Source organism: Salminus brasiliensis, chromosome 17, assembly GCF_030463535.1.
Source record: "Salminus brasiliensis chromosome 17, fSalBra1.hap2, whole genome shotgun sequence".
Classification (NCBI taxonomy): Eukaryota; Metazoa; Chordata; class Actinopteri; order Characiformes; family Bryconidae; genus Salminus; species Salminus brasiliensis.
The window spans coordinates 504,712-532,248 of NC_132894.1; the positions used below are offsets into that span (position 1 = coordinate 504,712).

The 27,537-nt window shown below is 45.7% G+C and overlaps 1 protein-coding gene across 5 annotated transcripts; it reads right to left on the reverse strand.

The window, feature by feature from the left end:
* gatad2ab (GATA zinc finger domain containing 2Ab) lies at positions 1-27,427 on the reverse strand. 5 transcript variants are annotated; one of them, XM_072660620.1, is made up of 11 exons: positions 27,299-27,427; positions 11,198-11,423; positions 6,689-6,815; positions 5,632-5,763; positions 5,222-5,293; positions 5,014-5,127; positions 4,719-4,916; positions 4,063-4,330; positions 3,334-3,764; positions 2,458-2,692; positions 1-1,889 (listed from the first exon to the last, which is right to left on the reverse strand). In XM_072660620.1, the coding sequence occupies exons 2-11, from the start codon at positions 11,413-11,415 to the stop codon at positions 1,756-1,758; spliced, it is 1,929 nt and encodes a 642-aa protein (XP_072516721.1). In that variant the 5' UTR covers positions 11,416-11,423; positions 27,299-27,427; the 3' UTR covers positions 1-1,755. The 5 variants fall into 5 exon arrangements, with proteins under 5 accessions (XP_072516721.1, XP_072516719.1, XP_072516720.1 ...); XM_072660618.1 differs by lacking the exon at positions 27,299-27,427 and adding an exon at positions 12,836-12,966 and having other exon boundaries at positions 5,632-5,760; XM_072660619.1 differs by lacking the exon at positions 27,299-27,427 and adding an exon at positions 12,836-12,966 and having other exon boundaries at positions 4,734-4,916.
* Positions 27,428-27,537: the final 110 nt, after the last annotated feature.

Here is a 27,537-nt window from a genome sequence, read left to right on the forward strand (position 1 = left end):
TTAAATTTAGTTTTTATTATAATCATTAACTGATAGACCAAAAATAAATGGAAAAAGGGGGACCTTTCTGTACAATTCATAAAAGGTACGCAGTGCAGCAAACAGCACTAACATCCCTGGACAATGGAATGGTGTTAGTTCTCAGCAGCAGCAGCAGGCAGTAGTCAGAACAGCAGTGTGAAACAGAGGCCTCCATATCCTTCAGGAAGCTACAGCCCTGAGGGAAGGGCTCAGGAAATAAGAGATTAACAGGTCAAAGATGACCAAACGTTGGCTATAATCGTTTACTTTGGGTGGGGGAGACAGAGGTCCCATTGCTAATCTTGGACTTAACCCCCCTTCATCTCAACTGCATTTAGAGGCGCACTACCAGCACCCTAATCAGTTTCCGAATATCAGAGGGAAGAAGGGGGCCATCATCTCAGAGTCAAATCTCACCCAATATGCCATTCAGTCCCACATGAGATCAGTGACTTACTGTCTCAGAAACTCGAATAAGCAATGACTGATGTGTGCTGGCTCGCACACCGCCTTCTCACAAGCATTACATATTATATACCTGCCCGCTAAATCATCTTCTGACAGGTTTATATGGAACCATCGAGAGTTCCTGTTTGCTGGAAACCCTGAAAAGAGGTGATCTAGCAGTACAAACAATTTGGGCCACTGGAGTTTCCTTCATTGTACGTGAAGTTTGCAGATGTACAGTTTTAAATATCCCCATGTAGACAAAACCTAAAAGCATTAAAACAAAAAAGAAAAGAAACGAAAGAATAAACACCACAAACTTAACCTAAAGCTTCATAAAGAAGTCCCATCCGTACCCCTACTCCTCTGCAAAACCATGCCATCATGTCCAGGTTTGGGGGGTTGCATTGTGGCATTAAGTAATCCCTTTTCCCCCAAAAAACCTTGGTTACATTTTTTTTTTCGTGTTAATTTTACGAAAAAGAATTTCAGTATTTAAAAATACACACTAAACTGGCAGATGTAAAACCACCTCAACAGTGTAACTAAGCTTTTTTTGTTTGTTTTTTTTGTTTTTGTTTTTTTAACGTCGGCCCTCAAAAAAGGACCGCTCAAAAAGTCAGGGGTGGAATAAGTCCACAAAGCTCAAAAAAAAAAAAAAATCATCATCATCATCATCATCAGAATTACATACTTGTACTCCCAAATCATTGTTTTAAGAGGCAGAGAGAGTTCTGTGCCCCACTGAAAATTTAATTTTTGCAAAGCTGAAGCAATCTCACAGAAGGTCCACAGAGTCCGAAGAGAGACCACTCCTGGCTTTATGTGAAGTCCGAGATCCTCTGCCCCGTCTAGAGGAAGCAGGCATGTTCACTAAAACAGAGGAGGTCCATCATTCAGCTCGTACACCACGACCATCCTCTCCCCTGCAGAGCCATTAGCAGCCACAACCAGAAGTAGAGATGAGCGAGACAGTGGGCAGTGGTGGGATCACTGCAGCCCTGCCACGGTGCAGTGAACAGACTGAATACACACAAGGCCTCTTCAAAAGGTCCCCGGATCTCTCTGCCAACGTTGATTTTTGGACCCAGTCTCTCAGGACTCTGATCTCTAAGACCAGACTAAGGGTCTCCAAAGACGCAGAGAGAAAAAAAGGTTTTGTGGTTGTATTATTGCTTGATAGCTGGTTTTCGGTTATGGATCCAGCTGCTGTCCAAAAATCAGGATTATAGTAGGGAGAGATCACTTCAGTGAAAGGAGGGGTTTGGGGAGGAGGGGGGGTAGACACTATTTCCATGTGTTTGTTGTCTGGGAGATTGAGCGGGAGGGGATCATGTCTAGGAGGTACTCTCGCTGACGGTCTACTGGAGAGGTCGTCTTGTGTACAGACAGGCTGGGGTTGACATAGGCCATAGTGACTCCTGCAGAGAGAGGGGCAGTGATCAATATCAATGAAGAAAGGAAGTGATTGGGTAGTTCAACCTAAACACAATATAAATCACCTAAAACATCTGGACAACATCTAGTTCACAGCAGCAGAGCAAAGCAATATTTCTGCATCAGTTCAAATGTTCACTTCTGAACTGAAAAAAGCTTTTAGTATCATGGAGCATCAAAGGATCCACAAATAATGTGGGAAAAGAGTAAATAAAGGTTTACAAGTTGACTAGTTATGTTGCTAGTTCAAATATAAACTATAAAAAAGCATGAAATAAATCTGTTAAATACATTTCTAATAAATGCTGATTTTTATTTTATTTCATATTTTAATATTGAATCCTATATAGTGAGAGAAGGTAAAAGCTGTTCTACATTTAGACGTAGGCATCTGTTCTTTTAAACAAAGTGTGCGTAGTCAACTCACCACCTCAGTAACCCCAATAATGTAACAACACACTCAACAGCAGAATCAGAAACAGGGACAGGAAAGAGTAAAAGAGCAGAAGGCAGACAATTTGGAACTGTCTGGGTTCGGACGGCATCATCTACCTGCGATGCTGCTGTTCTGCTTCCTCCAGGCACTGGTGGCGGGGTTACCGCTGCTGCTGCTACTGCCGCTGTTGCCTTTTGACCCCGCCCTCGCGGCATGCTTACCTGGTCTGCTGACCAGCGCAGCGGCTGCGACAGCGTTCTGCAGCTGAGAGGACGTGGAGAAGCCGTGACTCAGGCCACGCGAGCTCGCGCTGACTGCCTGCTGCATGCTCCGTGACAGCTGGCCTGGACTCTGCTCAGACAGGGAACATGTATTCAAGCATTATGGTGTGAATGGTTATGTTTGTATTTAAACCACATGCAATAATCAGAGGTTAGGTGTTTATGAAACAAAGCTGACCCGTTGCTCTACAGCGCTCTGTAATGTTCATTTGAGGGGTGGTAATAAAACACAGTGAGAACATTCGCAGCATTTCCGTGACTTAACGGTTTAACACAGGACGCAGAATGAACAGTTAAGCCCCTTTCAGACATGCACAGCAACCCAGAACTTTACCAGACATTACCCAGACTTTATCCTGCCAGCCCCAGTATAAAGTCCGGGTGATGTCCGACTGAGCTCATGTGAGAGCAGGTAATTCTCCAGAGAGTTCACAGGGGGCGTGCTGAGGACGATTCTCGAGAGGCACAAAACCAAGATTCTGCTTTTAACCCCCACCCCACAAAAGCTACATTGCAATCAATGTGTGTATGTGTGTATATATATAGCTGGTATATTAACTTAACTGCTACATTAAGAAGCTGTATCATCTAAATATATGCTGATTAAGAGGAGAGATATTCAGTGAAAGGTAAGACTAGACGGATGTTCTGAAGCCAACATCTGCAACCATGTAATATGTGGTTGTCCTGTGGGTTAAAGTGAGACCTCACCTGCTTGATGGTGCCGGAGTGGTAGCGGTTGGCTGTCACTGCCCTATTGGCTTGCTGCTGCTGGGGCAGAGAGACGCGGGCCGGTTTATACTGCTGTGACACCAGCACATGCTGTTCAGACTTTACTACTGGTGAGGAGGACGAGGATGAGGAGGTCTTGGGGCTGGGCGAAGCAGTCTGCTGAAGGATGCGCTGCTCGATCTCCTGCTCCTGCTGCAGGGCCTTGACAAAGGCTGCCTTCAGCCGATTGGTGTGTTCTGCCTTTAGGGCTTTCTTCTGGTTGGAGCTCATGCACTGCTCGCACAGGATGGTGCTGCTGCCCTTCTCCTGCCTCCAGCGTGAGGTGAAGTCTGTCTGGCACTGTGCACATGTGAACGGGTCCTTCACTGATGCCGCCAGAATGGAGGCGTCCTGCTGCGGCTGCTGTTTGCCTAGGATGAGGAGTGACTGTGCTTAGTACAAGAAAAGGTATGATTTGGGACAGTGGTGCTCTAAGTGTATAGCTCTAGTTCTGTAAAGGTTGCTAAACACTTGATTCAGTTCACGAAGAGACCGATAACGAACGGCCGTCTGTTAGTCACAAGCAGCACAGACTTGGCGACCAAATAAGCTTAACCATTCCTCAGCATGGACAAGACCAAAAACCAAGGACCCCTGAAGCCCACCGAAGATGCAACTCTCCATTGAGAACCACCAAAGCAATTCTTACGCATAAGAAAAGGCACTCACTCTTGGTCAAATCCAAAAGGTTCTGCACCACCATCTCCAGCCCCACTAGGTAGATGAACTCATTGTTGGCAGCAGAGGGCAGGAAGTTGAGCTCTGGTGCAGGGGGTTTTGGAGGAGGAATTTCCAACAGGGTCTTCTCTAGCTGCTTCCGCAGGGCCAGCTTGGCAGCAGCCTGTCGGCTGGCCGGGGAGTCATTGACTGTGGAGGCGTTGGTGCCAATGCCTGACTGAGAAGAGACTGAAGAACCCTTCAGAGCAGTAGGTGAACCCTGTGGACAACAATAAACAATCAAACCCTGATCATTCATCAATCAGATTCCTAAGAAAGCAAAGGTAAACTTCCTTTTTGGGTGGCATGGAGCTCTGAACGGTGTGCCAGCGTGTGAAGCTACAAGGTACAGCATCCAACAAACTGTTGTGTAACAGCTTTACACGTTAGCTGGCTGCCAGCCGAAGCACACAAGGGCAAAGCAACATGAATTGCCTCCCCCACACACACACCTTGCCAAAAACTGCAAAATGGTAATGCAATCTATTCTGCCTCATAATCTGAGTGTAATTGTAAGTGATTAAAATGAGGTTTATAAAATATAAACATCAATTTGTAAAAAGGACGAATGTGCAAAATAATGGACATCATAACTACGTAAATCTAACCTGTGGAATATTCACCAGGACATTGGTGTTGGCTACATTGGCCACGCGGATCAAGCCTTGCTGGATGATCCTCTGGCCCTGCACCTGGACATTGGGAACAGAGGTCCGCGGGCCCAGCAGGAGGGGAGGAGGACCTGAGCCAGAGTGTTGCTGCTGCTGCCGCAGCGAGGCTATCTGCTGAGGAGTCACGGCAATGGGCTGGACAAACACAGATCAATTAGTCAAGTCAGAATTAGGACACAAGCTTCCTTCAAACAAGTGTGTGCGTGAGTGAGGTGATCTGTACGCTGTGTACCTGCGAGCCTCTGACTAAGGGTGGCATCACTATAGAGCCATGCTTGGAAGCCTGCGTTCCCCCTCGGACCAGAGGAGGAGGAATGACCGTGCCTGAGCTTCGATTAGACGACACCTACACACAGCCAGAGGAAGAAGAAGCGTGCAGAGGTGTTACTTATTCTTATGAACACTGAAAGTGAAGATTTAGGAGATGCAGGTGTACTGACCTGCAGGGGTCCTTTGCTGGATGAGATGCTGCCTCTCACAAGAGGTGGAGGGTTGGATGTGGAATTGGCCGTCTGTTCACACAGGGGGGAAAGGGGTGGCAGATGAAGGTGAGAGGTGGAGATCATGTATGAAAGCTGGATGATACAGACAAGGTGCTGGATCATGAAACACACTGCACTATGCTTTGTTTGATATGGATAAACACTCTTCTGCTTTATCTATGTGTGTGGACCATATGAACATCTTGATTCCTCAAAATATCCAACAGCATTAATCAGTAAGGTGCGATTAGTCAGGATGCTCACAGTAAACCAAACTGAGTGACAAGCCAGCTCATCTGCCATCAGTACTGAAAAAGGTCAGTAATAAAGGAACTAAGACAACACACCATGTACCCATTTAGACTTACCTTCTGTACCACGCTCTCTTTCTGGATCTGGCTCTGTCTGAGTTTCTTCAGCAGGACCAGCTTTGCCTCCTGCACACGCAGCTCCTCCTTCAGCTGCTTGATAATGCTCTGGCGCTCCTCAGGGCTGCTCTTCTGTACACAACACATGGGAAATGGGAAAAGAAATCTCTGCATCATGCTGTAGATGTTTATCACTGCACTTAATAAATGTAGCCAAGGCTGGAAGAGCTAAACCAGGGCCATGCCATGTGTACTGACACTGCAGCTTTCAGATCCATTCAAAGCAGGGCAATGATCCAAAGCACACAAGCAGATTCATCTCAGTGCCCAAGTCAAAGTCCTTTAATGAATCCTATGGAGATACTGTGACAATTCCTCCACAGCAGACTCAAGAAGACTCAACACAACATATCAGGACTGTTAGACTGCAGTTGTTACAGCAAAGGATGGAACAACCAATTAGAGGTGTGGGGGGCGGGGGGGGGGGGGGTGTACTGCCAATAGAATAGGACTCTCTGGAGCAGATCAACATCATGACCCTATTGGCTCCATGCTGCCTAACGCCAGGCGTGGGCTAGAGGGCTATAAAGCCCCCCAGCATTGAGGAGCTGTGGAGCAGTGGAAGAACTGTGTTCTCTGGAAGGATGGTGGAGGAGCTCCATCCAGTACTTTTGAATAGGATGAGCTGGGGAGTTTAATCCAACCAAATCCTCACAGCAATGCACTTCCAAAATCTAGTAGAAAGTCAAGTGGAGAATCAACTCTTCATCTGTACTCTCCCTGTATTTCAGAAGAAACAATAAATGAGCAGGTGTCCCAATACTTTTGTCTATACAATGTATAATGCATTTCTGATGGAGAAGGATCCCACATGATGTATAGTTTAGCTTCATGTTAATCATCACTGAACTACTTTGTCTGAAGGGGAGAAACAACCATGATGTCACAAAACACAGTAGTTGTCCAATGGCAAGAAAACAGGGTTCTCAAACGGATCCAGACTCTAGGCACTGAGACAAGCTGCAAAGAGAAGAGAGTAGTGAACACAAGCTGTTACCATAAGCATTTCTGTGTCCGCTTTCTTGATGCTGTGGCTGATCCCGTTCATACACGGACTGGAGGGCTCGTTGTCGGACAAAACGATTACATCATCCGGCGTCGGTGGTCTTTCCTTCTTCACTTCGCTGCAAAAGAGACAGAGGAGAAAACATGAGACCAAGCTTGGAAATGCACTTCATCAGAAGAGCTTCTCAAGTCACTAAAAAAAGCAACTATATAAATAAATAAAAAAAGAAATAAATGGCAATTTCAAAACAGTACAGACTGGCCACAAGAGGGCAGCATAAGACCACAAGTTCTGGTTCTTCCAACAAAGTCCCCGAGTTTGCCACGGACTGGCACAGCCTGCATTTCTAAATTCTTCAGCACGTTAGTGTGCAGGTACTGTGGTGATCATTACTGCATGCTCCCATTGGACTTTTGCGCGCACACACACGCGCGCACACACACCTCAACAGAGTAAGACCCACATTTCAGACCAGGCCGAATACACGCTGCCTCTTCCACAGCCCTCAATAAGACAGACGAGATAAGCTGCTCCCAACACATCTGCCTTCTCTTTTCGCAGCAGGGCGCAACGGCTGCTTTGCATGTTGACTCTTTGTCAGGACAATCTCTCCGTGCCCGGAGCGGCCCTGAGGCCCCTCCCAGAGCCTAACTGTTCAAGACAGAGGAGGAGGGGGATGGGAATGGCTGGCGGCCAGACCATTGTGTACGCTCTCCATCTTCAGCTCTCACTGCTGGCAGGCCACCAGTTTCAAAAAGGATGATGCACGACATCTCAGCCCCTGCTGGACACCACAGGGCTTGACCTGGCGGCAAAGAAGGGGGTTGGGAATTCCGGATGAAAGGATGAAGAGATGAAGGTCAGGCCAACTGTACTGGAACAACTGGTGTGACTTCAGGAGTCCATCAAATAAATCCTTTAGATTTTACAGAAACGGGTCCAGGTATCAGCAGGACCGCAGTGAACGATCTGTGACCAAGCAGTCGTCTTTCCTCCAGAACAAACAGGCACAGGTTCCATCTCTGCAGAGTTTCCGAACTTCAGCTGCAGATAAAAGCTGCTGGAGCTTTATGTGGTGATTTGAAGGCCACTTTTTACAGCAGGCTTAAACAGTACTGTAGGTACAGTATATACACACTCCATACCACACCAGGTCAGCACTGTCAGAGGAGCAGACCCACACCAAAACCTCCAATCCACCTCTTGCTGCTTGTTGTTCGCGTCTGTTCAGCCTGCTTTCTGGTCAGCTTTCTGGGTGGTCAGTTTTTGAGGTGCATGAGGTGTCAGAGTCCAGCACCCTTTCAGTTCTGCTTTTTGGTAAATAATTCCACACTTTATTTTAGTAAGCTGGGCCAGGTCAACATTTTCCTGCATTTAAAGAGTTTAGTTTCACTAAAAATGAGAAAGGTGTTTATTTATTTTTGTGTTTTTACATCATACAACCATTTTTTGCTGCTTTCATGTTCATATGACCTTATCTGTGTGTACGTCCTACCGCTTTGTCTTTTAACCCTCTATGAAAGGTGCTCTACAAATAGAGATATTACAATTAAACATTTTTCTGTATTTAATCCACCAAACATTTGGTGTTTGTTCTGTGAAGGGTGCTTTATTTGTAGCCATAGTATCACCATAGTATAGTTGGCCATGCCTTTGAGCCTTACACTACTAAATTTAGTATCTGTATGAAAATCAAAACGCTGCGAATGCCTTGTGACAGGCCGCGCTAGTTCTACTCTCAAACTTTCTTTGCTATCTGTTTCAGTAGCATTTGTTTTGAGCTGCTGACAGTAAGCCTTATGGAAGGTTAGGGTTACATGATGATCATATGTAGTTTATTCAGCTCTGTAAATGAGGGATTAGATGCCCGTGGCTCTTCAAACACAAAGGCACTTCAAAGCAAACGGAAGATAAGCACAGTGCACACTTCTGAACAGCACTCGAAGACAAACGAGGCCTTAAGGCAATACAGACACACATCAAACAGGCTTTTAGTGTGCTACTCCTCACAAGGGCCTGCTTTATAAGATGTAGAGTCTGAGCGGTACAGTATTCCCAGCCCAGTTACAGGAGGACCGGAGGAGCTGGAGAGTGGACCGGGATTGGGAACTCTCGGCTTCCCAGCGTGAGACCAACCCAAACGTTAACCCTCCGGTGATCAACATCACCTGGTTATTAATCAGCACCTAAGACACCACATGACCTGAGTGTTTTCCTGTGATCACATGACTTGCACTCTCCCTTCTCTTCACGGTTCCTCCCACTGTGGAAACCATAGCAACAGCCGGCTGGAACCAGTTTGTGACACATAGGCAGGGTTCAGGTGCAGCAGAAAATGGAGCTGCCTAAAAGTTTAAGTGGAAGACGCCGCTGGGCGAAGTGTTGAAAGCTGGGTGTCGATGCAAAGGGTCCGCATGAAGGAGAACTTTTAAAGGCTTTGGCAGTGATGGGCACCACGCCTGGTATCATTCATTCCACTTTACACCCTTCCCCCCAGCTCCCACCCCCCACAACATTAAGTCCCCCCTTTGTCCTGCTCTGTAGGAGACGTCATGAAGCCATTCGCAGTTCTCATCTGGGTTCATCACAACTGTGCTCTGCTGGGAGTGGGTAAGTTCATCAGGGGGACGTAACAAGCTCCCATATCTGAACGACAAAATCATCCCAGGACGAGAGTTCAGTACCAAACGTTTGCATCAGAAGATCCCATTTGCTTCAAAATGAAAACGGCTGAAGAGACTTCAGCTCTCATTTCAACCTGCATGTCCAAATGTTTGTGGACACCCCTTCTAATGAAAGCATTTAGCTACTTTAAGTTGCACCCATTGCTGACACAGATGTGCAAATGCACACACAGTTTGTCTAGTCCCTGTAGAGAAGAAGTACTGCCAATAGAATAGGACCCTCTGGAGCAGATCAACATCATGACCCTATTGGCTACATGCTGCCTAATAATGCCAGGCGTGGGCTAGAGGGGTATAAAGCCCCCCAGCATTGAGGAGCTGTGGAGCAGTGGAGGAGCTGTGTTCTCTGGAATGATGGTGGAGGAGCTCCATCCAGTACTTTTGAATAGAATGAGTTGGGGATGATACGGTGGGGTGGTGATCATCATCCAACATCCTGACCTCTTGTTGCTTGGAGTCTGGTTTAGTTTGATGTACTGCAGTGTACGTCGTATCGTCAACATACTGTGATCTAATGTATACCATATGTCTCACCCCTAATTCAAACCTCAGCCCAAGTTACCTAATTAAAGACTCCGTTTTGAATACAAAACCTCTGTTTACGGAGTAAACACATGAAAGATTTACTTGTAAACAGAACTGTCATACTCCTGAACGTCAGCACAGCTTCTACACCTTCTCAAAGCTGCAGTTACAGTGCTGTGCCGAGACTAAGCATCCCTGCTACTGTTGTCGAACAACTTCTCTTTAAGTGAGATATTAAAAGCTCACTGAACGAAGACATGTTATTTGTACTGACAGTTTAATGTGGTATAAGAGCTGAATGAACTTTTTGCTAAAGCTGCCTGTAGCACAGTTTATACATAAAGACGGGCTGGCCTGGCCACATTACCCACTACAGTTGTTGTAGCTGTTCACATCCTGTACGAAAGAGCCAGCAGGAGCATCTCTGCAGGATGACTACTTTCACATAATACTCTCGGAAAATACGAGGTGGTTCTTTGAGCCATGTATGAGTGTGAAGAACCTTTTAAAGGTCTAGGGGGGGAAACAACTTCTTGAGGTCAAAGCTGTTTACACACACACTCACACACACTCACACACACTCACACACACTCACACACACAGAGAGAGAGAGAGAGAGATAAACATGGTTCTTTGTGGAACCAAAAGTGGTTTTATCTGAAACACCATCTAAAACACATGTACATAACTGTGCGTGTGCATTATGAGCAAAGGCAGGGCCTTTTCAAAGAGATGATCATCAAAAGGGAAGAGAAGCCTGTTCAGAAAGCACCCCAAAACTACACCTACAACTCCAGGGCTCCGTAATCTCATAACCCAACAACAACCATCAGGTGTGTAATAGAACTCCATTATCATACTGTGATACATGTTATTATGGTACACAATATGCTGTTATGAGTATATTGTGGATATCAACAGCGCTATAGGAGCACTGAATAACTGCACGATTCATTATAAAGAGTGTAATCAGTCCTCTCTCATTGAACGGAGTGCAGCATATTCTGAGTAAAAATCACAGTGATCAGTATGGGAGAGTATTTGGATAGCAGTTTTAAAATATTTACGCTGTTGGTGCATTTTGTCAACATGAAAAATAGTGATATCGTATTTCTTAAAACAAAATCATTAAATATCATGCTATCAATTTTTCCAAAATTTAGTTCTAATCTGAATAACCATGCAAAATTATTAACTGTACACAGACCCCGATCAGTCAGTTTCCATTAATCAAACTCATCAACATCTAAGATCACTTTGGGCAGAAATTCTAAATCATGCCCCGGCCTACCTCTTGGATGTGCTCATGTCTACAGGCTCATCGCTGGCTTGCACCTCCACTTTGATGGTGGCCTTCACTTCGCCAGCCTTCAGGATGCTGGCCACTTTGCCTGATCCAAGTTCTCCCCTCTCCAGCTTCACTCGCTTAGTCTCTCCATCCAGAGCAGGGGTATCTCGCTCCAGCGCCCTCTTCTGGCTGCGAGTCTGGCGCACCACCTCCTCAGACATCTTCTCAGCTGGAAAAGAGATCGGCAGCAGGTTAGAAACATGGAGGCAATTCATCCAAATAAACACGGTGTTCGCTGCGTAAAGCTTCCCCAACACTTCACGAAGTCTGTCTAAGACTACCTAATACTACCTAATGACATCAGCACTGATCAGCAGAGCGTCAGCCTGAACAGCCTCCACGATCAGCACTGAAACAGATCAGGCTGCAGGACATTCGGTTTTATTTTCCAAATTATCGATGAGCTTCAGGGCCACAACAATGTAGAATAAGCCTTTAAATCCGTGAGGAACACTGCAAACAAACATCAGCAACCCCCACATTATTACAACCCTAACGTCCGGACCCCTAAACCTCTGATTTATTAAATGATCAGTACCTCACAGCCCACAGTGGACCTGCTCTGAGGCCTACCTGTCTCATACATATCGGATACCTGGCAGTCAGACGGTGAGCCGAGTCAACACTGAGGCCTGCTCTCATCTCAGTGACATCACTAGGGCTCCACATGACCCTTCCCAAGATTCCACGGGACACACAAAGCACTTCCCTGAAAACCAGTTTAAACCGGTCTGCGGACGCAGCAGAGAGGCTGAGGCAGGTTTTTAACCCCTCGAGAGACGGGCTGGCAGCGAGTGCGGTCACACACACGCCTGCGTTTGCCCGGGGGGGAGGGAGGGGCTTCCAGCATTCCGAAACACAAGTAGGTTGGAGGGGAAGAGAAAGCATCTTCCTCCCTGCTGTTCGTCAAAGAAAACCTGCAGACACACAAAGCCCTCGCAGCCCCAACTCACCCCAACTCAGCCCTCACAGAGACCTGCAGTTCAGGCCTGGCAGAGCGTACCAACCGCGTTACTTTAACTAAAGAACCTTTCTTTAAAGAGCGGAACCGTGCCAGCAGAACCAAAAGAGCTCAACAGGACGAGTCTGAGCACCTCCGGGAGGCTGCAATGTAAAGAGAGGAGCATGTCCTTCATCTGCTTCCAACAATCTGATGATCTGATGATGAGGGAATCTATACTAGCTTTAAACAAGACACAACTACAACCCTGGTTCTTGCAATCTTTCTGAAACACAGCTGGCATTTAGGGCAGGAAGTATTCAATTGAAAAACACTGGACACAGATTATGAAACTGGGTCAACAAGCATGTTCACTTGACACCATACATCCGAGAACCAGTGAAAGAACATCATTAAACAAAATGCTATTTTTAATAAAGAACTATTCATTCAAACCAGAAGAAATTTCTCAATGGGGTCCGGAGGTCCGTTAACACGTGGCATTAATATGCATTTTGTATGTGGATAATATCTGGATCCACTTTGGCCGGATTCTGTTCACACTCGCCACTGAAATGCCTCTTCAGTGTAAGCAGAGGATCCTATTTTTTTTATTTAACTTCTGTGCTTAATTTCCGTACCTTTTACTTCTTGTAAACAGCGGCTTCTCATCAAGGCTGTCCAGCTCTGAGAAACGGTCAGCAGTTTAGCGTTTCCTCTCGCCTGAAGGTCTCGATCGGCTTACAGAATCACACTCCGTTTACACCTGAATCAAAAGTGTTGGAGTGATCCAATCTAATCCAATCACAGTGCACTCGGGGAGTGAAATCTGAATCTGATCCGATCTCCAAAAAGGGTGTAAACTGGCTCCTGGCGGCTTCATCGGCCGTTTCTCTGAACTGAGCGCTGCTTTGATTATTTTAGTCCCGTTCAGAGTCACATCTCGGATATTCCAGGCAGCCGTCGCATCATGTTGGGAAAAGCTTTTGGCTGCTTCTACGTGCCGCACCGAGTCTGATCACACATTCATCAGATCCACCAGTAGAAGTTAAACCACTCTCAATCACTAAACCTACTGATGAAGTCACATGGTTGTTGGAACTTCACCTTAAACTGACATACGAGCCAGACTCTTTCCTACAGTGTCTCTCAGCCATATGGACCCAGTGTGGCCATGTGATGTAAACATTCGGGTAATAAAACTCACTAATCCTGATTTTATTGCCGTCCGGATACAAGAGTCATCACAGCACAATGTTTATTACAGACTGATAAACTATTCCAATCCCGATTGGGTTTAAGGCATCCTTTAATAAAAGTCTGCATCTTCTGAACATGATGAACAAACACAAATAGAAAAAGCTAAGAGATCAAGAGCCTCACTAATCAAGGTGTTCACTCTACAACCGCACGGACGCTGAAAGCTCTATGAATTAGCACTCAGAAAAGAGCACAATCAACCTGAGTGCAGTGAATCCACACACACACACGTCTGTGCAATGACTGAGCTTAGCATCTTCACACCACTGCAGTATAAGGATGCATACAGGTGAAGCAGAGAGGTTACCCGTACCAGGATTAGCTAGAACGTCTGTATAAATACAGCTACTGGAACGTCACAAAGAAGAGACAAGTGAAGTACGAACTTCCTGTCTGAGCGTGAGTCATCAATGCTGGGAGGATTTCCTAGCTTTCACTTTGAGCATGCTCTCTAGGCCTTCAACAAATCAGTGAATTATGGCGTTTTCACACGCGAACATCCGGACCAAATCCCGAACCAGGGCTTCATGTCTTGGTTACGTTGTTATATCTGGTCCGGTTGGTTTTGGTTTCACGCTGCAGTTTAGTGAGCACTACAGAACTTCCCCAAGTCCTGTCATCACCACCGAAATGGGCTGCGTCTCCCTGTACTCGATGCAGACTGGTTTGCAGAAGAACATGCGTCAGACTTCACAGGTACGAGCAGCGCCTCGCAGCAGAAGCAGCGGAACCCATTACCCCCGGTCCTTTCAGTTCTGTTTAGGAAGAAGGGTCCATCTACAGCTAGAGTAGCTCCAGGAAACATGAGGGTAATCTGCTGTGCCCACACTGCTGCAGGACACGCAAAGGGGTGTCAGATCAGGGTCAGATCTTCTGCTGTTTAATGGGTGGTGACAGCCTGCCTCAACCTGCTGTAAGTGGTCCAAAAAAGTCTGAATCATCTAAAAAAAGGTGTTTTACAGTTACAGAAAGTGCTTTTTGAGATCAGGTGTCTAAAGAAAGAAGGCCCATGTGTCAACAGTACTGTAGCGGTTGGTAAAGCGGTGTGATCTGCTGGACGGCATATTTTTGTAAACAAGGCATGTTGAGGGCTGAGACATGCAGAGTCCTTAATGCTAATTCACTAAAAGAGCCAACGACTAGAAGAGAAGTGCTGCTGCTCTACATCCGAAAGGAACGTCTTCCAAACCCCAATGAAAACCTCTCAGTATTGTAAATGTTCACCAATCAGAAAGCAGATTAAAAAACCTTTATCTTTGTTCTGAATCATCTAAAGTAAGTGTTTTCACCAAGCAAACCAAGCGAATTACGGTTCAGTTGATCCACATGCTCCACGGCACACCTGCTATTCTGGTTCGTACCAAACTGAAACGGTCCAGATCAGACAAGGTGTGAAGGCCCCCCTCGTCTGTCAGCTCACTCTTTCTGTAAGATAATAAAGGACCAGCACTGACGCCTCATGCAGCCCGAGCATCCTCACCGCAGACGGACGGCATCAGTGCAGTGCAACACTCATGCCAGCTGTGCCAGCACTCAGAAAGTCTGATAAAGCACGGAGACGATCAACACGGCAAAACTGGATATGTTCATGGTGGGGCTTTTCTGGGGTTTGGCAAACTCTGACAGACACCATGCATCAGGAAATCAGCAGCGGCATGTTTACAGTTGCTCAACACTTCCAGAACCATGATTTCAACAGGAGCAGTGAGCAGCAGGGAGCACGGCAGCACAGCAATGCAGATCAACAACCAAGATGAAACAAGGAGCTTTATGAGATTTCTCTCATTAAACCTTCTTTGCTCTTTCTGTGTGAGGCTACAGCAGGTCGCACCTACAGGCATTCAATCCCCAACAGCACCTTACAGCACTTCCAGAGCGCTGCGACCGTCCAACTAGATCCGTTTAGAGTGTGGATGTCCGTCTCTTCTGCCTGACGTAGAAGAGAACAAATCCAGTACCTGTTGAGGGAACGCTGCATGCTTTTACAGCCTGACTGTACTGCCGAGTCACATTCCTTATCCACAAACACATGCCATAACATTAAAACCACCTGCTTAGTACTGTGTAGATCCCCCTTGTTCCCCTTTGCTCTGACCTATCAAGGCATGGACTCCAAGTAAGCTTTGTGCTACAGTAGGTTCTTTGTGGGATCAGACCAGACAGGCTACCCTTCACTGCTTGCGTGCAATAATGACCCTTCGAGGTTACGTTCACACTGTGGACTCTCTAAGCATGCTCCTCACCGCTGCAGCCTGGGAATAACGCCCCTTAACGACGCCTAGAGGACGAGCTGCTAGAACAAAGCGGTAAAAACAAAGGATCAGAACTGAGCAGGACTTATAATAGCTGATATCTGATCTTTTAAAACATGTTTGGATCTGATTTAAACCTCCCTAATCCCAAAACACCAGGACTGATGATTTACATTCATTGGGAAAAAGTCAACACCAACAGTTTCAGGAGAGGAGAAGCCAAACATTGTGAATTAAATGAAGCTGCCAACTGGTCTTTCAGGAGTGTGTTCAGCCACAGCTGCATCACCACACATAACGCATTGTTTTAAGCAACGGGGCCATTCGAAAAACAAGCCTCTGCATGCCATAGTGAGGTGGGCTGAGAAAGTAGTCACTGCTTCCTCATCTGGCCTCAAGACACAGTAATGACCGCCTGTAGGGAGCAGGCTGAACAACAGAGCCTTCTGAGACCAAGCACAACAACTGCAGCGTACTGGAAGAGCACAAACACAGACCAGTAGCAGGACAAACAGCCAGTCAGCCTGAGGATCGTGAAGTATAATGAGATCACAGCACAAGAAAGATACTGAAGTCAGAATTAATACAGTTACAGAAAGTGCTTTTTGAGATCAGGTGTCTAAAGAAGGCCCATGTGTCAACAGTACTGTAGCGGTTGGTAAAGCGGTGTGATCTGCTGGACGGCAGATGAGACATGCAGAGTCCTTAACGCTGACAGCTAATTCAATAAAAGAGCCAACGACTAGAAGAGAACTGCTGCTGCTCTACATCTGAAAGGAACGTCTTCCAAACCCCGGCAACATAGTTTTCCCCTAAAATGACACCAATGAAAACCTCAGTATTGTAGATGTTCACCAGTCAGCAGATTAAAAAACCTTTATTTTTGTTCTTATGTTGAAAAATCTACAGCAGCTTTCCAGGAGAGGAGAAAACTCCTTAACTCTGAATAAAGAGAACGTAAAAATCTCATGCTGGAGCATTTCTATTGGTCCATTCATCAAGAAATTCTGACGACATAAAACCAGCTGCCAGATTCACACTGTGGTGAGGAGTGGAGACGTGGATGTTTTTGCTTGGCGTATCACAGTGTGAGATCCAGCGCCCGTCTTCACTTGATCTTTCCTGACCAGCTGTGTTCTCACTATCCTGTTTAGCAGAACTTCCTCAATCTGTCCATAATCAAAACAATCAAAAAGTTTCTCAAAAAAAACAAAAACAAAAACAAAGGTGTTAGAGGATGCATTTCTATCTCGCCTCTCCGTTTCTCCACGCTGGCTTCTTCCTGTCCTGCAGTCAGCTGTGAGGCTCAGCGAGGGTGCCCCTGCTGACTCAGTCGTGCACATCAAGGGTTAAGCCCTGCCATTTTAACACCACTGTCAGATCAGGCCACGAGGGTGTTACCTAACAAAATGGACGTCTTTAACCCTGCATCTGCCACAGGCTCCACCTGGTATTGCCCCTAGCAACAGGACAACGAGCGCTGAGCCAGGAAGTGTAGCCTATGTCTCTTCATGTGGGCACAAAAGAATGCTCTCACTCAAAGAACATAGCCTCAGTCACCCCCCACCACACCACACCCCACCCCACCCCCAACACCCCCTTACACTCGCGTGCGCGAGTGCGCACACACACACACACACACACACACACATCGGAAAATCACCTACCCATCCCCCACATTCACACAGATCTCAAACAGACTACAGTGTAAACTGCACACACACACACACACACACACACACACACACTCTCTGAAGCAGTGGATCTGCCAGCACATTTGGAGATAAGACTCAGAGGGAACCCAGAGCAGCACAGAAACACTCTCGTCTATATTTAGCCACGGGACACAAAACCCTCAATCAAACCCGGAATCATTCATTTAGGAGTAAATCCATCCTAACGGATCCATCAGGACATTCTCCATCATAATCCGGTTCCTGAACTGAACCAATCAGCTGATGGCGGTCCAAAAGCCTCAGGCCTGTCTGTGAAGGCCTGGATTCTAGAGAAGCTGACGGAGAACCCTGAAGAGATCCAGACTAAAACAAAGGGATCCAACAAAGCTCAGTAAGCAACTCAGCGACGTCTGCTTCATACAGGAACAGCCCGGACTCCCCAGCGCTCTGACCGACGGGAGCGGGGACTGCTGGATATCCTTCAGCTGGTGGTTGAAGCAACATCACTGGAATGATTCAGTAGAGCAGAGTGTGTGTGTGTGTGTGTGTGTACACATCTGCTGTAAAACAGAACTGCACCCTCATCTTAGGTTAATTCGGCGTGGGCCCCAGGTCAAGAAGCCCATTTTTCTAAAAACTGAGAAGCTGAAAATAACAGCAGCCCACAGTAAACAAACTGCTATTAAAAAGCATCGGCCAGAACTTTAGAAGTGTCTCTGCCTCCCTCGTCCCATCAAAACCGCTCTGACACGCCACCTTCAGAAGGCGTCCTGTGGTATCTGGCAGCAAGGCTAACTGGAAGTTGTGAGGTGGGACCTCCGGGAGCATCAATGAGCCTTGAGCGCCCATGACCCTGACGCTGGTTCACCACTTGTCCTTCACTGGAGCACGTTTGGTAGGTACAGACCAGTGCTGGGCGATACGACTTCAAATCAGAATCAGGTTCATGACTGAATATTTTACCTCGATTACGATTAACGGACAAATACACAAGCTGCTCGAGCTGCTCAGTCGGCTCCGTGTTCGAGTTCTCCTACACTCTTGCTTCCATGTTGCAGACTGGACGGACAAAGACACGCGACGACATACGCAGTAGTATGTTTTTAAAGGGACAGTATGTGAAAACACAGCAGGGAAAGTATTAACAATAATAAACTTTTAAAAAATCGTAATAGACACGTGCAAGGTTACATTAATCACGCCTGTCCATTTCTCCTGCTTTAACACCTTCAAGAACTGACTGTTCACTGGCTAATATACCCATATATATTCTGTATGGTTTTAATGTTATGACAGCAACTCTTCATGTGCTAAAGATTGTTGGTGATCCTGTATCTTATGTGGTTTAGTTTGTACAGCGTACGTTAGGGAATTCAGCAAGGATACGAGCACCCTATTACTTTCACATCAGCTTCAATTAGTGGCAACAACCTGATTTCTCCCTCGTTATGATCGACTGGTTTAATTTGACATCAGTTCCACCTGAATCAGTCCGGTCAATCCTAGCAGTCCAACCTATCAGTGCCCAAATCAAAGGCTCGGCTGCAGCTCATCTCAGAGTGTTAGCAGTCACTTCTCAACATCTGTAAAGAGTCAAATGTTAGTTCTGAGGAAAGTGCCGGCGTGACGCTCATTCGCTCATTCGGTGCGGAAAATGCAGCTTGGAAATTACTTGGAAATGAAGAGAGACCTGTGTTTTTTGCCAAACCACAACTGTTTGGTGCTCACTCAAGTACGGGGGCGGCGTTCACACCTGCCAAAACACACCGAAGGAAAGAAAGCCTGATTGGTGTGCACCTAAGGCAGGTATGAAAAACGTCACTGGATTTCTGACTTTATTGGGATTCAAACTCGATATAATAATAAAAACTATAGTAAAATAGTTTATTATGACACACTGTGTCTAAAAGTTTGTGGACACTCCTAATTCAGCATCCAGCTACTTTAAGCTGCACCCACTGCTGACACAGCTGGTCTAGTCCCTGTAGAGAAGCACTGCCAATAGAATAGGACTCTCTGGAGCAGATCAACATCATGACCCTATTGGCTCCATGCTGCCTAATAATGCCAGGCGTGGGCTAGAGGGCTATAAAGCCCCCCAGCATTGAGGAGCTGTGGAGCAGTGGAGGAACTGTGTTCTCTGGAATGATGGTGGAGGAGCTCCATCCAGTACTTTTGGGAGGAGTTAGGGAGTTGGAGATGGGATGTCCTTCAACATCCTTACTAACGCTCTTGTAGGTGAATGCAATCAAATCCTCACAGAAATGCTCCTCTAAAATCTAGCACAAACAACACACACCTGTAAGGGCTGTGTAGGTACTCCTCTGGGTCCCTGACAATAACTACCTCTGGGACAGTGGTGGTAAAAACGGCTAAGCCCTGGCTGTTCTAAGTAAAGGCTGAGGGAGTTTGGGGGCAGTCTGTCATTATGGAGGTGAGCAATCCCTAGTGTGAATAAATTTCTCATAGAAACACATGAACACAGCCCTTCTCTAAGGCAGACAGAAGACGGGAAAGGTGAATATTCCTGCCGACAGGTAAGATATGTTACCCACTGCCACACCATCTAAACTACGAGGTCCTGGTTCGAGAGATGGTTTCCTTATAAATGGATCAGGAGTGTAGTCCCTGTGTTTTGCAGTGAAATGCTGCACAGCGACTCTCCTTCACAGGTCATTAGCAGCTGTCCTTCTCTGCCCAATTCGAACCAAAGGGCAGGCAAGCCAAGATGACCGTGAGCTCTGTGTGTTTTACACATTTATTATACGCAAGAAATTCTTTGGGTTATGACAAACAAAGGCCGCTGCAGCTCTCGCCCACAAACACGGACGCCACAATAAGCGCTCTGTGCCTTTTCCGAGGGAAGAGGGAGGGAAGTCGTGTGCTCCTGGGTGAATACCTTGGTGGTGCGTTCATGTCACTGCAGCACACAGAGAGTTCCAGAGTTGCCCTGTCAGCAAAGTCCAGCTCTAACACACGGTGGACACCGGCGTGGTCACGTTCAGTCCAGAACTTCTCCAAAGTGAGCATCTTCTAGAGCTCCATTCCTCCAACACAGGGTTTAAAATCATTCCTAAGTATCGGACACTGAAGCTTCAACAGCCCAGATCCTAAGCCGTTTTCTTTTCACTTCGTTAACCTTAAAATAGCTTTTGTGTGGATATACGCTCGTGGGCACTTTATTAGGAACACTTTACCAATGCTGGGTAGTTCCTCCCTTTCCAAGGCCACAATTCGTCATGACATGGATTTCACAAGATGTTGGAAACATTGCTTTGAGATTCTGATCCATGTTGATAAGACTGGGCCACAGTTCCAGCAGGTTTTTCAGAAGCACTTTCAGTGTTCTACAGGATTCAATAGCTGGAAAGGCCTCTGGACACCACTGAGCTTGTTGTCATATAATGATGAAACCAGTTTGAGACTGCTTTTTCCCCTCATCCAACCCCATCCAAAGAGATGCTTTTCAGTGATTATCTGAGTTACTGTAGCCTTTCTGTCAGCTCCAACCAACCAGTCTGACCATTCTCTGCTGACCTCTCTCTCATCGGCAAAGCGTTACCGTCTGCAGAACTGCTGCTCACTGCATGTGTTTAGAATTACTCAGAATGGAGCAATAACAGAGACTGTGCCCCCACAAATCTGAGGGTTGATGTGAACATAATCTGAGGCTGATAATCAGATCTGCATGATGTTGTGTGTTCAACAGCTGCCACACGATTGGCTGATCAGATAACTGCATGAGCGGTAGGTATAAAACCTCTTTCCCCTCAAACTCAAAGATCTCTGTCCCAATAGACTGCCCTGTAAGTCACTAATTAGGCAAACCAGACTGAAATGGGTTTATACTCACAAAAAAAAAGCCATAATTTCACGTTCCTGAAGTCTAGCTCCCATACGTGGACTGAGGAATGAAGGGAATGCGTTATCTCCCACTGCATTTACACACTACACTAAACTGCCTTTTCAAACAGTACAGAAAAGCAGTTTTCCATGATTTAGACTCTTTATCTGCTCTTAGAGCAGTTCCTGTACTACAGCCGAAGTCGTCTTTCACTTCCTCAACTATCTACTCATCAGTTGATCAGACTACACTTTGACCCCAAACGAACAGCCTCTCGCTGAGTGACAACAGAAATCAACAGTCCTCGAGGACCTCCTATGTGGTACAGGAAGTGGAGGTGGAAGACGAAGCTCTTTCACCCAGCTGCTTTAGCCATGCGGCAATTTCTACAGTTTCCTGTTTATAACAGGACTCCATCTTTGATGCCTTAAGCACGGTCTCTCAGACCTGCTTCTAACCAGGCCTACCCAGACTCCTCTAAGGGGGGCTTATTATAGCCAGAAGTAGAAAATCCAGGCTGGGTGTCACAGGACTTAAGATTTAAAAATAAATAGACAAAACAGTCTAGTCAAGTGTCAGCAGACAGAGCACAGGTCTGCAAGACGAGGCTCCGCAGCGTAATTAGCAGAAAGCTCGTAATCACTGGAATTAATCTAACGTATAGCTGCTCATTTGCCTCAACTGAAGTGTTTTAAATGCTGATAGTCACAAACAGGAGTCTCACACCCTTTAACTGCCAAAGAACCTAAAAGCCATTTCATCACTGTCTAGTTTCCCGCCGAGCTACACCATATTAACCCCAGAACAAGATCACAGGAACCACAGTAGGTCAACATGCTAGTCAAGTTCGGTGTGCAGGACCGTGTATTAATTTACCTGTTACTAATCTGCTGTCTCTGACTCATTTTAAGAGATCAGCTAAAATGAACAGTCTGGATTTGGGGTTCTGTCCATTTCTGAGCTCTCTGTGAGCAAGTGTTAGAGAGGAGACGTCTCTACTGCCTGTGATGGGAGCTTACAATCCTACTTGGTGTGATTTGTCTTCATTTAAAGACATTGTGAACACTGTTTCTGTACACTACTTAGCCAAGAAATGATACATTATGAGTGGACTAAATGGCAGAAATACAGCAACACTGTACTTTTAGATGTTTTTATAATACACCCAACACATCATGATTGGTTAGTTTAAGAAGTTTTTGAATAGAATCAAATTAACGTAATATTTCACAACTGTGCGAAGCTAAAACCAACCCAACAGCACTAAGTTCACACTCATTTCACTCTTTCCAAACTAAAATAAATAGAAATATTTAAATATATGCAACTGCGATCTATTACCCCCCACCAGGACACACATACGTTCATGTTTGATTAGACTGGTGTTTAAAGGGCTTACTATCCTGAACAGTCTGTCCAGTTCAGATGAAGTTCAGATACTCCCCAACAAAGACTTCCAAACTCAACCTCGAGAAACTCCAGCCTAACTCTTTAAGCTCTACTCTGATACAAAAAAAAACAGCTGAAGAGTTTAGGAGGTCTTCATGAAGGAGGGTGAATAAGAGACGCTTGGACAAAACTGGGCACATCACCGATAATTCCAACACGCCTAACCTTCATAGCACGCTGTATTAAACCGCTACACCCTTACCACCAATCCAGCTCCATCACTGCCTGTTACCCACCTCGCTCCTCATCCCAACGTGCCCACAGACGCTCGTCACCACAGTCGGCTGTTTACAATTCAAACTCCAAGTATTTTTTTTTTTTAAGATGTCCACCTGCAAGACTGACCACGTCAGCACCACTAAACCTGCTTTACTGAACTGTCATTCGCTGGATCTTTAGTCAGCGAAGTCATGCCTGTCTGGCCGCATTACTCTTCAATGGTTCTCTCGTGGAGTACATCACTGTTCTGCAGGCGAGTCCTCGGCTCTCCGTGAGATTCAAACAGACACGTGCCCTCCTATGAGCCGAGGGGTGCCAAGAGTCTGCGCTGGTTCATGGACTGTAAGGGCTCTGCAACACCTGTCCTGCCCCACTTATAACAGTCGTTGGGGAACCGGCAGGTCTGGCAACATTTTTATGCAAATGAAGAGAAGAATAATAAAAAGAAAAGGGGGAAAAAAATAACCCCACTGACTTCCAGCTATTAGTGACTTAATACATCTCTACAAAACTGAAACTGCACTCCAACAACCTTCAGGAAAGCTTTCTCTCCCAAAACCATGTCTGGAAGTAATTCCATGTGGACTTTTTTTATTAAAAAACAACTTTACACACGTAAACCTTTGGAACGGCCATGAAAACAGAGCACATCTACGTTATAATAATTCTCTGATAACTGATTTCAAACCCCTTTATCTGCACAATGCTGATTTCTCCAGCAGTCACACACTGACCAACAACACAATAGCCCTGACAGCGCCGCTCGGTCGACTGTACACCAGGAAACGGTCTGGGGAGAGGTCAATGCTAAAGCCAGATAAGAAGAACGCACAAATCAGACCTGAAGCAGATTCCCAAAGCTTCACATCACTGAAGCAGCAGATTCCAGATCAGCACTCCTTCACACACAGGGTGGTGGTGGTGTTTTCCTTCAAGTAAAAGAGGTCAAATAAACCAAGCCAAAGACCAGGAGCGTACCAATGCAGGCCTCACCCAGTATTTAGAGGTGGATTATATGACAATATTTATCATATTGTGATCAAATTGATCATGGCACATTATTTTTCACTGGGGATGTCATTAATGCTTAGAGAACAATGCCCAGCTAACGCCTCTTCGTTATAGATTAGCGTAAAGATTAGGTAATTGATGCCGTTTAGCTGAATAAGGATCAGCAGATTCTGAATCTCTGAAAAATATATACACATAGGGGTCGGCAATATGACAATATTTTATTTGTGACTCATTTTAATATAGTGAAACACCATATACAGGCAAGCATGTATGTGTTTAAACATGTGTATATACATGTTTCAGAAAAAGAAATTAGTGCTGTTTAATTGTATGAAGTGCAGCACATTGTAAATAAAATTCACTGTACTCAGTACGGTATTTGATTTCTGATGAATTTGCCACTACGGATACATTTTGTGTCCAAATATCACAATAAATTTGGTGTATCCTGAAAATGACATATATATAAGTATATATAATATCATCATCATCATCATAATATTTTATCATATTGCCCACCCCAGTACGGAGTATGGGACAGTAGTTCTTATTTACAAACAATATCACAATATGATGAAATCTCTCATATTCCTCTCCCGTCAATACAAAAATATAACAGTATGAAAGTAATAATAAAGTGGTAGTTGGAGCAGCGTAGTGGGTAACACCGCCTCCTGCATGGCAGACTAGGCTTTAATGCACCAGCCAGACAAGCACACCACACACTACCAACTACAGTCCTCGGGCCGGACCCCTACCTCTGCTTCCTCCCACCTGTGTAACATAGCTCACATGTAGGAGCTCCGGATAACAGTCAGATAAATGTGGTCAAAGTAATTGCAGTAAGATGAGTAAACAGTAAAGGGACATTAATTAATTATTAGTAATTAACTTAAAATACTCAAACGACTCGTCTTTCTTAAACAAGAATTTCTACCAAAACATCACCCAACGAGCTGAAGGCAATACGGGGCAAACCAGCCCTAAAGCAGCTCAACATAAAGACCACAGTGTCTCAGCTGACCCTGTCTGACCTGCACTCTCCTCTCGTTCAACCAACACCTCCCTTACAATCACAAACCAGCTGGAGAAAACTAGCAGTGTTTTGGGCCGTCCAGACAGAACAGGAACCTTTGCTCATAAATCCAATAATCCTGCCCTTCCAGCAGGACCTGAACTACACTGCCCCACTCTGAGAACGTGTCTGTGTTTATGACACGCCGGCTCGGCTTCAGGGTGACCGAGGACAGACAGGCAGCTGAGAAGATCCTGCTGTGTAAAGTCTGAGAGCCTCCCATACGACCTCCAACACAGCTAGAGCCTCCTGAACCGGGTCACATTTATTCTGTTCTGTTCTGGTGTCGCTTTATATTGATCCACATAATAAACCATCTTGATTTGACCTGATTTCATCCATAATACTGCAAATTGCTCCTGGACAGAAATACAACAACCCGGCCTAAATGGGATGAAGTGTGATCACCAGATAACGAAATTCTACACCTCCTAAGACCAGTTAGCCAAGTTACCCATCGAGAAGACCGCTGTTCAAATGGGTCCTGTTCTGTTTCTTCATTTATATTACTTTTATTTTTACATGAAATCATTTAAAAGCCACTTAGTCTAATATTACACCAGTCATTACAGTCATATCTAAAGAACTGAACTCATTTTACTAACATAACCCCTCAGACATTAGCTACTAATATTTACTACTAATATTATTAGATCTATCAGATCTATAACGCCATTCTGACTAATACAAATTCCACTAATTCAAGTCTAGTCAGATTTATTTGTAGAGCTTATTACAACTGTTGTCGCCACAAAGCAGCTTTACATAATTAGTACTTAATAAAGGACAGAGACAGAGAAGAAATAACATGAAGGATCAAAGACCCCCTGTGAGCAAGCCAACGGCGACAGTGGCAAGGAGAACCTCCCTCAGAGCTGGAGGAAGAAACCTTGGAGGAACCAAGACTCACAAGGGGGACCGACCCGTCCTCCTCTGGCCAGACTGTTTTAAACATTAATGATTAAAATGACCAAAGCAGATACAACAGAAAGTTAATAGTGGTCAAGACCTCTGATTTACTTTACTTTTAGTATTAACAGGCATTCACGCAGCTGTTCAAATATAAACTATTCATAAATGAAGAGATCTACAACTCTTTACAACGACTTTAATTAGGAGTGATAACAGTACCGATATGTAGACCTGGGCTTTTTCTTAGAGGAGTCAAAATATGCTCAATATACTGAAGTATTGTGATATAATGTTTAATACTGCATCAGTTCTCACACATGGGACTGATTTTATATCTATATAAATAATAGTTCAGGTGTAAAGACGGTTTATGGTGTAGTGTTTTTAAACCCGACCACTACAGCACAGCCCTGCACTGCGTCTTCAGACCCGCCGTTCAGCTTTTCTTTACTCAGATTTTATGAACATTGTGTTTTATTAAACTAGACTGGACTCTTTCTAAAATTTAAATTTAAAAAAACTTTTCTAAGCAACATATTAAACCATAGCTCCTGTATCGTGATGCCAGGACTTCAGCAAAACCCAGCCCTGAACTTTCCCAGTCAGAACTACAGAGGACAGAACTGGAACTCCACTTCCTCCCAGTAAAGGCTGAGGATGCCCGTTACTGGACCTCTACTGGTGCCCTGCACTCACTCATACGGGTGAAAGTCCATATTAATCAATAGTAACAAAACACGCATGGTCAAACTAGGGTGTGTGGTTCTGATGGTGGGACTAGAACTGGGTCTGCGGGTCTGCTGGGTGTTATGATCGAGCTGAGCTCAGAACCGCAGAGATTCAGCAGTAAAACCTGAGTTCGGATTCGGATCACAGGTTATTAAACTGGGCCAGTCAGAACCCCTCTCTGAGCAGCAGTCAGCTGGGCCAGCTCGGGCTGAGGGCAGACGGACAATGTTCAGTCAAAAACAGCTAACTTAGCTTAGCACGGCTCTCTAATGAGGCGGATAAAAGAGCGGTCCATTAACCCCACTTTCAGAACCATCCACACTCAAAGTTGCCCGGTTCCGCTCCTGAAAGAATGCCTGTGTCGATCCACGACGAGTCTCCAAACTATGAGTCATTAGTGAAGCTGTGTGATGATCGATTTCCTGAAGTGCGGCTAATTACAGAGTAAAGCGACACACAGCAGGCAGGGCTAGGCTAGGCTAGGCTAGGCTAGGCTAGGCTAGGCTAGGCTAGCCCAGTTAGCCGCTGAGCTAACTCCCCTCCAGCCTTCCTCCGCGCGCTCTGGCTGTTAGCTTTAGCTTTAGCCGCGCGGCTCGAGCTCCAACTTGTGAAGAACTTCAGTTTCATTAAAGTGGCGGAAAACCGCCCGAACAAAGCCCCGAACCCGGACTCACCGAGAAGGGGAGATGTTAGACGCCGTTCCTGGGAGCTCGACGCGGCGAGGTGTGCTCTGGTAGCCCGTGCGGGTGAGAGGAGTCCCGGAGATCCGCTGCTCCGCCGCTCCGCCGCTCCGGTTCCGAATGAGCCGCGGACACACTGCAGTGCGCATGCGCAGTGAAGGAGGCTTCACATCCTCTAATCTGGACTGACTACAGTCCCTGACCAACAAGCCTTCCCTACGCCATCTGTCCAA

Excerpts from the sequence above, each read along its gene's own strand:
- gatad2ab (XM_072660617.1), bottom strand. The coding sequence starts at position 12,866 with ATGAGAAGCCGCTGTTTACAAGAAGTAAAAG. Across the intron at positions 6,816-11,197 it reads GACATGAGCACATCCAAGAG|CGAAGTGAAGAAGGAAAGAC; the intron begins GTAGGCCGGGGC and ends TCTCTTTTGCAG. Across the intron at positions 2,693-3,333 it reads ACTCCGGCACCATCAAGCAG|AGTCCAGGCCAGCTGTCACG; the intron begins GTGAGGTCTCAC and ends CTGTCTGAGCAG.